Here is a 13,127-nt window from a genome sequence, read left to right as displayed (position 1 = left end):
AAAGCTGCTAGTATGATATGCATGCATACAATTTTCCCATAGAGAAAAACTTGAAGTTGTTTTGTGTGATTGTTGAGCCTTGCAGACATGTGAAGACTTAGGCACTGCCATGAGTGAAGTCGAATGCCCTTGTTCTGGTGATGATTGGGAATGCTACAAGCCTGCTCAGCTACAATTCTTAAATGTGCTTTCACGCTCGTCCGGCTGTGTTCTCCTTTTGACAGGCGGTTTGGAATATTCAGATATCAAAGTAAGATGAATTTGAATAAGTTTGGGTTTTATTAGCTGAATATATATATATATATATATACATATATGTATATATATACATATATGTATATATATACATATATGTATATATACATATATATATATATATATCTATATATATGTATGTATGTATAAATATGTACACACACACACACTTTTTTTTTTGGTGAAAACCATTGTTTCATTAAAAGTGTAATGTACATTCATAGCTGCCCCAACATGGGACAGCTACTACAGAAAAACTAGAAACAGTGAGAAAACACTTCCAGTTGGGCTGTGGAAAGGTCCCCAAGATAATGTGCATCTTGGAGGGACCGCATGAAAGAGAGCGGAAAAAGGAGAAGGGATCTATCCAAGTCTGGCCAAACAACATAGTGTTGCGGGCATGGTATAATGTCCACAAAGCCCAATAACGGCACCATGAAAAAAAGAGATCATAATCAAGTGTGGGGGCATATCTAGCAAAGAGCCAAAAATACCTGCCAAAGGAAATACTAGGAAACTGGGCATGCAACCGGGGCTAGAAAATCACGAGCAGTAGGGCAAGCCCATAGAAAATGTAGGGCCGTCTCTCTCGGATGCAAGCAGGTAGGGCAAGTCGATGATGCAATGCATCTGGCAGCCAGAAGGACACCAAATGGAGGACTCCGACTGGACATCACTAGAGAAAGACTTGTTGCTTGAGAGGAAGCTTGCTTTTCCAAATTCGTTGAAGACAGGTTTTCCACCAAGATAGTGGCTTATCCAAACGCCAAAAGTGATTACCATGCTCCTGAATCCATGGCTGTGGAAGAAGAAGACGGTAAGCTTTTTTGGCCGACAAGTCTGCAAAGGAAAAAGAGGAATAACCTGGAAGCCCCCGATCAAATCTCCAATCAAGCAGCGGAAGAGGTTCATACAAGCGAGGTACTGGTTGGAAAGGCTGCAGTAGATCAGCAATAGCATGCCATATAGGCCGGTGATGCATCCCCAAATGAAACCGTGTCCTAGCCTGTGGAAAAGAAAGGGTACAGCCACTATTATCCACAACATCAGCCACCAAACGAATGCCCATCCGATGTAGAAAATAAGCCTTACGAGGCTGAGTATGGGCCAAAGGAGAGGCAAACACTCGACGGGTGGAAAATGGACAACTTGGAATAATGCCATGAAAACTCCCAAATATGACCTCCGGAATATCGGGTATCTAGTAGCCAAAAGCATCCGTTCTAAGAGAAGCAACCAAGTGAGAAAGCATAATAGCCCGAGGTTGACGTTGCTCTAAGAAAGTAGGCAAAAGCATAGCCTTGTGAGCAAGTAGATGAACATGAATGTTAAGGATGTTCAAACCACCATGCATCTTTGGTGCACAAATATAACTGCATTTGAGAAGACGAACCGCCTTACGGTCAATTTTTGTACGCCAAAGATATTCCATTGCCCTAGACATGAACTTATCAATGTCTAAAGAAGACCAAGGGATCAACGGCAAATGAAATTTTACATAGGCCATGATGGACTACACAATCTGCAAGTGAACATGAAGTGGCCACGTGGAAAGCTTCCAATAGTCCAGCTTATGGAAAAGCTTGTGTATTACCCATTGCCTTTCTTGTGCCAATGAAATATTCCATCCAATGGGGTACCCCAAATGCTGCACGATATGATCAGGAGGGAGGAATAGTCCGGGCCACAACAAATGATGCCAATCCCGCTCATTCAAAGACGAGTTTTGATTTGGCAAAATTAGCTTTCAACCCTGCCGCCAAACCATACAAATCAAGGGCTTGCATAATGTTTCGAAGATCTGACTGAGAGTTACGCAAGAAGAAAAAAGAGTCATCAGCATAAGCTTGGCTAAGGAAAGTCTACCCCCGGGGAATATCAATACCATGCAAATGCTGCTCAGAAACCAAAACATCCATGTATAACAACAGAGGATGAGTTGCAATGGCATATAGCAAAGCACTGAGAGGACATCCTTGCCGAACCAAGCGACCCAATGTCCATGAAGAAGACAGAGCATTTGCTAAAAGGCAACGAGCAGAACCATCCGCATAGAGCCAATGCACCACATTTTGCATTTTAGAACCAAGCCATAACTACCACAATGAAATATCAATGAACAGTATCAAAAGCTTTCTCAATGTCCACTTGCATGATTAGAACATCCTGGCTAGTGTATTTGGCATACTCTATGCCAATATAAGCATTAGCAATATTATCAAGAATATGTCTACGTGGCACAAAACCATACTGAGATGGGTGTAACCCCGTAAACAGAAAATGTGATAGCCGTAGAACCAGCATCTTAGAAACTAGCTTATAAACCACTGGCATGAGAGTAATAGGATGCTAGTCCGACAAACGGTCACAGAGCTGTTTTTTAGGAATCAATCGCAGCAAACCCTTTTTCCATGATTGAGGAATCTGACCAGAAAGCCAAGCATCATTTATCATGCGGAGCAATACAAGACTCAGATCATCCCAGAACTCAGCAAAAAACTGAAGAGTAAGACCATTCCATCCAAGGGATTTTGAGCGACCCAAAGCCAAAGCAGCCTTCAACTACTCCTCGGTCAACGGCACCTCCAATGCAAGAGTCTCATCTTCAGAAAGAATAGGATGCAAACATCGTAAGAACACATCCCTAGCTGTAATTTCAGCAAAAGAAGAAGGTCCAGGGGCAGCAAACAAATCAGCAAAGTGATGTGTCACGACATCATCAAGCTGTGACTTATTTTCAGGCCAAGTGCCATCCGGCCGTTGCACCCTATGAAGTGAATGCATACGTCTTGAAGTGTGAAGGCTTTTGAAAAAAGCCTTGGAGGAGCAGCCCTTGTCCTGCATAGCTTTATGTCGAGAACGAACCTGCCATTTCTGAAGCTTACGTTTATCATTGTCAGCCAAGCAATGGTGTGCACATTGGAAGCTGGATAGCTCCTCCTCAGTAAGAGAATATTGCTGGCCAATATTAGTAAGTTGCTGCATTTGAGATTTAGCATTTGTTACTGGAGTTCTTAAGTCCCCCATATACCACTTACCATAAGTCTCTGATGACGTCCTGCATGCCCATAGAAAAACGATCCCATGCCCAATCGGCATCCACAGAAGCATGCAAAACAAGGTGGTCAATGAGTTGTTGTACCATGGACTTAAAACATTGATGTTTGAGATAGGTATTATTAACCAGCAAGAACCTTTTGCAAGGAAGCGGTACATCATGTACAGGGAGACCAAAATACATCATAGATACTGGAAAATGATCAGATAAGTGCATCAAAAATTCTAGGCTCATGTCACAATTGAAATCATCAAACTGCACTACATGTAACATGTACCATCTGTCCAATCTAGCCCAATAGCTAGTGAAAGCATTATGATGGAAAGTATAGCCAGGGCAACCCGGCATAAGATGTTGCCATAAATCACATGCGTGCAAGGAGTCAGTCATACTACACCAAGCCTGGTGTTCTCTGAAAAGCTTATGAGACCGATGCGAACTGTTGTTCCCTGAATCAAGCGCATTATTGAAATCTCCACAAAGAAAAGCATGTCCCAGCCAAGAATAAGCAGCCAAGCGACGCCACATTTCAGCTCGCGTAGCAGATGTTTGCGAGGCATAAATTGAAGCAAACTCATTAATTTCCCTATTAATAGTGCATTGAATAATCAGTAAACGGCCATGTGGATCATTATACACAACATGTGGCTGTAATTCATGATGCACCAGCATGGCAACGTTCTTGCAAACACACTATATGCGATTTATTGCTATTTACATAGTCCCAAACCAGCCTCCATTTATTTATGTGACAGAGGCACTAGACATTGTAAGTAATGCATTTGATTGGACTATACATATATGCAATCAATATAGTTGCCCTGCACATCAAACATCCACTTGCATGGCTACGTTGGGCATAGGCATTGGTGCTTGACTCCCTGCATCCCCTTGGATAGGCGAAAGCAAGTCAGTTGCCATGGCAACATGTCCCATCTCATACATAGGTTCATCATAAATAGTGCCAGACTTTACTACTGTTGCCCATAATTTTCCAACTCCACGGACTTCAGCTGAAGTAGTGGATTGACCAAGAGAAGAAGTAGAGGCAGTCCAGTTTTGTGAGTAGGTAGCATGCGAGGTTTGGCAGGGATTGTCTTTTTAGGCATTTGCCAGGCAGAAGCATCAGAGTAGTAGAGACAGGAGATTGTGTACTGAGCTTGCCCTTTCCCTTATCAAGGGGCTGATCCATTAATGAGGGGGATTTGCCCTTTTGAGGAGCAGAACAGGGCTGTTTTCAGCCGCTTTCGCAGGGTGCATAGCAGCAATAGGCGGCTGCAAAAGTGCCTCAGGGCATTCAGATGCCATATGACCAAATTTCTTGCATTTGAAGCACGCACCAGCAAACATAGCCTATTTTATTTAAAAAAAGCAGGACCCATCAAGATCTATCAATATGCAACATAATGGAGGGAGGTGTAGCAACATCCGTATCCCAGAGAATGCAAAATCTGATACCATTCCCATTTATTTGTGGAGGGCATATGACTTTACCAAGACTGCTTGCAATCATGGGCAATGCATCTGCCAAACACTTTGGGAAATCAACTACCTCCATCCAAACCGGACATTAATGACGAATGAGGCTCTGATAATCCTTCGTTGGCGACCAAGGCAAAACATGTATCAATTGCAGGCCAAAATACATGGGTGACTTTTCCAGTAACATTTGTTTGAAGCGTGGCTCAGAACACAATACTTCATAAAATCCCCTTGCAGCAAAAAACACACCATCTATTGCACATGCTTTAAGCTCAGAGTTTAACCATGTCCCACATCATCAGCATTTGGCATCCGGCCCGGAAAAAACAAAATCACTGCATTTTCAGCAAAATACTTGATTGGAGAAACTATTGCAGGCAATGCAATCAATACTGTGTGCTCCGGAAGCGGCTTATTCCAAGCCTTATGAATGCCAACAAACTCCTCATGCATGGCATCAAAAACAACCTGTGCATCCACAGAATCGGGCGGCAATCGTGCATCATAGTTTGCTGGCGTTTAGCTTCAACACTGGAAGAACAAAGATGCCTTTCCTTGTCACGGAGATACACTGCAGAATTCTGAGCTTCGAGGGAAGCCATGAAAAACACACACACTGCTGGCTGAGCGGCTGTATAGGAACACACACACACACACACACTTTTTTTTTTTGTAAAACTTCATGTCATTAATTACAAGTGGGAAACCTCAAAACGAGGAAAACCCACCAAAAAGACCATATACAAGGGAGACTACTAGAGTGTTCACTATGTTCAGTGTGAACATAGTTAAACATCTAAAAATAATCTGTAAAAAGAGCATATAGAGATGAGTCAATCTCATGAAGAGAGAGACAGTCATATAAAGATTGCTGAAGAGAGGAACGGAAGAATGAGTAAGCATCCAAATGAGGCCCAGCAAAAACTATCCCGTTGCGAGACTGCCAGGTAGTCCATAAAGCCCAGTAGCGAACCCAATCAAAGAAGACTTTATAGGATCTAAGGGGTGAAGGGAGAAGACCGAAGATCCAAAAGTAGTTCCCAAAGGGTGCCTGTCGGAAGCGGGCTCTCAAACGTGCAGCAATCCGATCCAATAAAGTCCTGGTCAGAGGACAACTTCACAAAAGATGAAAGACTGTCTCTTGAGAAGCACCACAACTATGACAAGTTGAAGGTGCCAAAAGTCGCCTAGCCAAGAAAAGGCCGACTGGCAAGACTTCAATCAAGCATCTCCATAAAAAAAGTCAAAGGAAGACTGCATTTCCAAAGAGAATGAAGCCGCTGTTTCCACCAAGCCTGACTTTTATGAAGATGCCAAATCTGATTCGCATGTTCTTGAACCCAAGAGGCAGGCAACAAGAGATGATATATCGAATGAACCGAAAGTTTAGCCATTGATAAAGGGCCTCGTACAGGTTGTTCTCTTCTAAGGCTCCAATCAACCAAACGATCAGAACGATCCAAATCTGCAATTGGTTCAAAAGGAGCAAGAAGCTCTCGAATAAGCTGCTAGATTGATCTATAATGCATCCCCAGACCAAATTTTCTGGCGGCAACCACAAAAGAAAGCACATGGCCACCAGCATCCAAAACATCATCAATAAGATAAACTCCTTTCTTTGAAAGGAAATATGCCTTCCTAGGCTCACGTAGAGCCAAGGGTACATCAAAAGCCTTTGACCAATGAATACTCTCAAGGCGAAGCGAAGAAGATTGCGCATTAAGCCTGGGATTCCAAAAAAGATATTGCGTAACCTGTTTCCAGGCAAAAATCAACTTAGATGAAAGAGGGCAGCCGACAATTTTTCCATCGAAATGGCTGAAAATTGCATCCCAATATGTAACAGTCCACTTTCCAAAAGCAAGTGAAGACATAGACATACACATATGACCCAACATAATAGCCCATGGCTGGCGCTGTTGTACAAATTCCAACAGCAAAGTGGATTTACGAGCAAGCACATGAAAATGAATATTCAATATGTTCAAGCCACCATGTATCTTTGGAGAACACATCTTTGGCATTGACAAAAGGCGAAGACCCTTTTTACGATGTTGAGTTTTCCACACAATTGCCATTGCCAGAGACAAAAACCGATCTATATCAGCTTTCCTCCACATAATCAATGGAAGAAAGAACTGTATGTAAGCCATTACAATAGCCTGCACTATCCTGAGATGTACATGAAGAGGCCAAGTGGAAAGCTGCCAATAATCAATTTTGCGATTCAATTTTAGCATAACCCATTGAATCATTTGTGAAGATGACAGCTGCCAACCCAAAGGGTAACCCAAATGACGAACGATATGTCCACCAGGAGGTATTCCACCGGGCCACAATACATGATGCCATTGCTGTACATTAAGCGCAAGCAAGGTAGACTTACGGAAATTCACTTTCAAACCAGCAGCCAGACCAAAAAGTTCCAAAGCCTCCATTAATCTCTGAAGATCTTGTTGCGTATTCTTGGGCATAAAAAAAGAATCATTAGCATAAGCCTGAGCCAGGAAAGTATGCCCAGCAGGAAGCTGTAAGCCATGCAATTCATCAGTAGCTTGCAAAAAATCCAAGTAGGAAAGAAAAGGATGTGTGGCAATAGCAAACAACAAGGAACTAAGCGGACAACCCTGGCGAATACACACACACACACACACACACACACACACACACACACACACACACACTCACGCGCTCAGAAGGGGAAGAACAGATAAGAGAAAGTAAGGGGAAAAATTAACGGGATGCAAGAAGAAGACATGCAGAACAGAAGTCGCAGGTTTGAAGAAGAAAACGTGCAGGTCGCAAGAAACAAGACATGCAGGTCTCAGGTGCAGCGAGCAGTCGAGCAGATTGCAGGAGAGCAGAGATGAGCATGTCACATGCAAGCAGTATCGAGTAGGTCGCAGGCAAGCAGTCGAGCAGGATGTAGGTCGCAGGCAAGCAGTCGAGCAGGATGTAGGTCGCAGATTGCTGGTCGCTCTCCCTCCCACACGTGCACACACACACCACACACACACACACACATATATGTATATGACACACACACACACATACATATATAAATCAATTCTGTGGTTTATCATAACTTTTGTTTTTGTTTTTTTTTCAATTTTCAGGTTTTAAAAGAAGGTGAACGTCACAGTATAAAGTACTATGGAGGTATTGAGTTCTCATATCCTCTTTATCAGGTTATGGCAAGTGGGCTGACAACAAGTACAGAAAGAAATTTCAGTTGTGATGGTGAGTTTTGATAAACAAGAGCTGTGTTCACCCATTAGGTTAGCTTTCTATTATATAGCATGGAGTATTTACAATCGATTCTCGATCCCTTCAACACCTCTGAAATGACTGACACAGATATTGAAGCATGCATATGTCTCTGCCACCCCTAGTGACTGCTCATTCAGAATGCCTTCTCCTTTCCTGCCATTTTGCAGTCCTCAGGCAGGACCCTTTGCAACTGCGTGACCATGCAGAATGTAATTTTGTGCGAGCACCTTCATTCGGGATGATAGAGGTTCTTCTAAACAGTCTTACCTGTAAAGAAATAATAATACTGAATTGGATTTCATGCCTATGAACATCTAGCACAAAAAAAAGACATGGAGAGTGGGGGCTAGAGTGTGATGGAAGTAGTATTCTCGGCTAAGGAATGCAATGATGATGCAGGTGGAGTGGGAGCAGGATCCAATTGTCAAAATTCAAATTCGAGACGGCATGACAGGAAGTGTGAAGCTTGAATCTAGTCTGAGGATAGGTAGCTGTGTACAGAGAGAGATGGCTCGTAAACTGAAGGGTAGGTAATGATAAATTCCAACTGTGTAGGAAGAGCCTGTGTAGTAGTAGTGTCTTTGATTTTTTGCTTGTGACTGTTGGAGTCTTTACCCTCTCAGATTGCCAATAATCTGCTTGAGAGTAGCAGTACACTAGCAAAAAGGACAATAATTTGGGCAAGTCCCTTTTGTATTGTATGGCATGCATGCCTCTTATATGATAGGTTACTGTCTTATGAGACAAGCCCCAGGCATTTCTGGCACGTATGATTTTTATAGGATTGACTTGTTTTGCTTTCTAAACAAATTTACCATTTTTCAACAAAAAAAAAAAAGCAGCAAAAAAGCTTGTTTATACATACAGGTCAAACATACCTTGCATGGTGGTACTTCCCCTTACGTGTCAACTACAGCAACAGCACATAATTTTCCATTTCTATACCAAAGTACATGCATGCCCTATCAAAGTGTTTTTAGGGGAAAAAGGCAATGCTATTGGCCATGCTAGATGTGAAGGATCCACATCCCTATATATCTAGTGATTCACTACTTATTAACTTCTGGATGATTTCTCTGACCGATATTGATTCACATTTTGGAGAAGTTGATGTGGCTGCAAAACTAATACTTGCCTGTCATTTTTTAGAAATGTGGAAATGATGTCTGACCCTCCAATTTTTTTGGTTGTCGCATAGTTGTTTTCTGAGGGGCGTCACGCCCATTTTTTAACATTTTGGCCGAAAAATATTTGCAAATTTTTACAATGCCTGTCAAAAACATAACCATTGTCTTTGAGGCAAAAGCATAGTAAGATGTAATCAAGGCCTATTTCTAGAAATTTGTTACAAATGTTCTGTGCACACTTTCAAATTCCAAGATAATGTTCTACACCTTTCCAAATGCTAAGCAAAGCTGATCAAGATTTCACATCAATTTTTGCTATCCTAAAGTTGTAAAAGTAGGTGGCATTTCCCTTAAATGGTTTTCATTACCACCTAACTAGTACCATGTATGACATTGTGTAGTAATCTTACGACTTTTTAGCCTTGAGTTCCTTGAGATTTCCCTGTAACGCTTTTCTTGCCTATGACAGCACACATGGCATCTCCATTAGCTCCTTCCCAAGTTGAAGCAATTGCATCCCTTGATATAAACTTCTTGTATATTTTGAGTCTCGAGGCATTACTTTGTGTCCTTTGCTCAAGTAAGTAATTGAAGAACCTTTCATGAGCATGATGTACAAACTATATCATACTTTATTGATTTTCCCTACATTGTTGTATTCTCTCGTGTGATGAGAATGAATGAAATTGATGCTATTTAAGTTTTTGAAATTGTATCCATGCGGGTTTTTATGCTATGTGTCACCCCTTGGGGTTCGTTAACGGGATTTTGGGACCTAATTGGAGGCAATCCATGCATGCCAAGTAGTCGTGGACAAGTGGTTTGGGAAATTGTGTAATAACTTTGAAGTTGGGTATCATAATAGTTTCTCTTTGAAAATATATATATTTTGGACCACATGACTCATCCTTTGGTTGTCCAAGGAGTGGTGCATGTATTGTTGACATAATTTTTTATTACTGGCATAAAGAAATATAAACAATATGTAATGAGAAGTCTAAGAATGGCATAAGAGAACTACTTAAAAAGAATACTTGTAAACTATTTTTGAAGTAACAAGTCAATTTTGAGTTGACCTTATCTCAAATACAAGAGCTAGTGTTTGTTTGAACATCTCAAGGTCCCATTTAATGATATCATCAATACATTCATTTATGTAATCCTCAAGCTTAAAATTCTCTCTAGACTTTCATCTTTTGTATATTTTCTTATGTATCAATTTGCAAAGGTGTAGCCCATACTAGAAGCTTATTTGAAAGTTTTAAGCATTTAAAGGTTCTTGAGAGAAAATTGAAACATGTAGTTTTACATGAAACATCCTAACCTTATAGATGTATGTGAGAGGTAAGCTCATGGCTACATAAAAAAACAAGAAAACAATCACTTTGTACTTTTATAATTCTTAAACTTAATCTACCATGGAAAAGTTAGTGTCTTTTAAATGCCTTTCAAAAGTTTCAAAAAGACGCTATTTTGGCATGTCTTTTTTTTTATCATAAATTAAATTCATGAGAAAGATAACCTCTTGTGGTTGGGATACACATTAAAAAATATGCACATTTGCCTTTTGTGTCACCTCAAATTGACATTATTCAAAAGTTAGTTAATTTTAAAGGTCCTTGAGATGCTCTAAAAAGAGGCCATGTTAACATGGCCCATTTTGAAGTCTCATGGTTTATAGTTCCTCAATCCAATGTTCTGTTCATAAGTTACTAGCTTTTGAAGATTCTTAGGAGACTTTCAAAAGAGAGGCTATGAACACATGTCCCGATATGAAGCTTAGATCAAGGTAATTACATAGCTTTCCTCTTTGATTTCTTATTTAAGTTCTCTCCTTTTATCCACAACAATTATTGGGCCGTAAGTGCACGGTTGTTATGGAGACAACATTTGTTCACAGAAGCTTTTCATTCTTTCTTCATTGTTTAAACTATTTTTAGTAGTAGGCAATTTTCGTTTGTTTTTAATCTTGGCTTATAAACTAGGGAATTTTACATAATATGTGCTCAAATGTGTTGGAAGAAGACTTGTAAAGTTTTCTATTATTTCAACAATAAGTTCTCAAGTGACAACACTCTTGAGATGTGAAGAGATTTTTTGCTTCAAAGATTTTAGTTGTTAGAAATCAACACAGAGTGTCCATTAACCGTTTTGTGCTCTATTACTTTTGTTCGAAAAGGTTTGAAGAACTTTTGTTGAGATTAGAAGTTGAGTTAATGGACACGTGGCTAATTTTTTTTTCTCAAAATTTTAATTCTTTGGTTGAAGAAAGACTCGACCAAGTTTTAATCTATGCACTTTTTGTATGATGAATGGATAGGGATAAAATCTTAGAAACTAGCTCTTGCAATGCAACCTTGCCTATGGAGTACATGAGATTTCCAATGATTTTACCTATTTTGAATAGTGAATCACAGGTTAATAATATCACTAAGGTTTAGTAATTGTTGGATAGTGGAGCGCAGGTCAATGTTATCACTATTTGTATCAAAGAGGATGGAGATACTCATTGTTGGTATGCTCAGATGAGATCATGGTTTGACCTACATGGTTTGCGGATAGAGACACTCCCACCCTTTCAATACAGCTTGGATTGTCCATTTTTGGATCTCACCCGCTCAGAGCAGAACCGCGTGATTAGGATGGATACTGTCAAAGTGGACACAGAGAGGACATGGACTAGTCCCCTTGAGCCCTTAGGCACGAAACTAGCTCATTACAAGATCCATTTTTTGTACCTCTCACCAGATGGTTTTATCACCGGCCCGGCGTACATGGATGTACACCTATCACATGGGATATGTTGTGCCATTGGACGAATCCGGACCTCATCACACCAACTGTGGATCGAGACAGGGCGATATGTGCATTAGATCTTGAATGACCGCATTTGTCAGCTATGCTACTAGGAGACAGAGTCAGAGGAGCACTACATTTGCCAATGTACAGCCTATTATGAGATCTGAGGGAGATATCACTACCTCTTCCTACCTCTTCCGAGAGGGTTTTGGGCCATTACGCAGGGTCATGGAGTTTGAGGATCAGAGAAGCCTAGGATTGTTCCTACTTGAGATCCTCTTGGCAAACAAGAGCCCGAGCCATGATGTACCTGGACAGAGGATCCTAATAGATTTCTTCAGCACCAAGATCCCGACCACGACATCCTCACCATCGCCATATCAGAGCCATTATTTATCGGCATCGGAGGCACCTACCTCACTTTTGTGACCTCTCCATTCTAGACAGCCCCATGGGGCGGAGATAATTGATCTCAGGAGAGGGCATCACTTCAACTGATCAGCCTACATGTATCTACTTGATATAAATTTTCCATTATTTTCTACTCAGTATCATCTAGGAGTCTTACTTACAGTTCTTATAACTGTAAGATAGTCAGTTTATTGTGCTTTTCAGTTTCATTTGGTTGTTCTCTTTGATGAGACACCAACTTCAGATGTACTCTCAGTATTGGTCTCATAGGCCATCATGGCCTTTTAGAGACGTTAATATATCATTTCATTTCTTTTTATTTCTCTCTCTCTCTCTCTCTCTCTCTCTCTCTCTCTCTCTCTCTCTCTCTCTCTCTCTCTCTCTCTCTCTCTCTCTCTCTCTCTCTCTTGCTTCACCATTGTCATGGCTTGAACCTCATCTCTCTCCTTGAATCCTCATCTCTTCTTTTCCACACATCATGGATACGTTCCATCGTCCATAGCTTACTCTCTGATTCTGTGAATACCAACGTGGTATTAAAGCATGTTTATATAATTCATATTGTTTTTTTATCTCTATGTTTTAGGGTATCTTGTTGATCAATCATCTTCTATCCATTTGTATGCTGCTGCCTGCTTGAGATGAGATGTCATCTTCACAACTACAATGTGTGTGTTGATATCCATGGCTTTGTTTTTATCATGTTGTCACCTTTTTTATCCTAT

General features: G+C 40.8%; 1 protein-coding gene across 2 annotated transcripts in view; it reads left to right on the top strand.

The window, feature by feature from the left end:
* LOC147629058 (Calcineurin-like metallo-phosphoesterase superfamily protein) overlaps positions 1-8,925 on the top strand; it is a 74,862-nt gene extending 65,937 nt beyond the window's left edge. For both annotated transcript variants that reach the window (XM_086812290.1, XM_086812291.1), the window contains 4 exons: positions 86-250; positions 7,912-8,035; positions 8,233-8,312; positions 8,465-8,925. In XM_086812290.1, the coding sequence (XP_086668416.1) occupies positions 86-250; positions 7,912-8,035; positions 8,233-8,312; positions 8,465-8,599 (504 nt within the window). In that variant the 3' untranslated portion in view covers positions 8,600-8,925. The remainder of the gene's footprint in view (positions 1-85; positions 251-7,911; positions 8,036-8,232; positions 8,313-8,464) is intronic.
* The last annotated feature ends 4,202 nt before the right edge of the window (positions 8,926-13,127 follow it).

Source organism: Cibotium barometz, chromosome 18, assembly GCF_041138505.1.
Source record: "Cibotium barometz isolate CiBa-2024 chromosome 18, ASM4113850v1, whole genome shotgun sequence".
In the NCBI taxonomy this organism is placed as follows: Eukaryota; Viridiplantae; Streptophyta; class Polypodiopsida; order Cyatheales; family Cibotiaceae; genus Cibotium; species Cibotium barometz.
The sequence above is the reverse complement of the archived record's forward strand: the minus strand, read 5'-3'. Positions and strand labels throughout refer to the sequence as shown.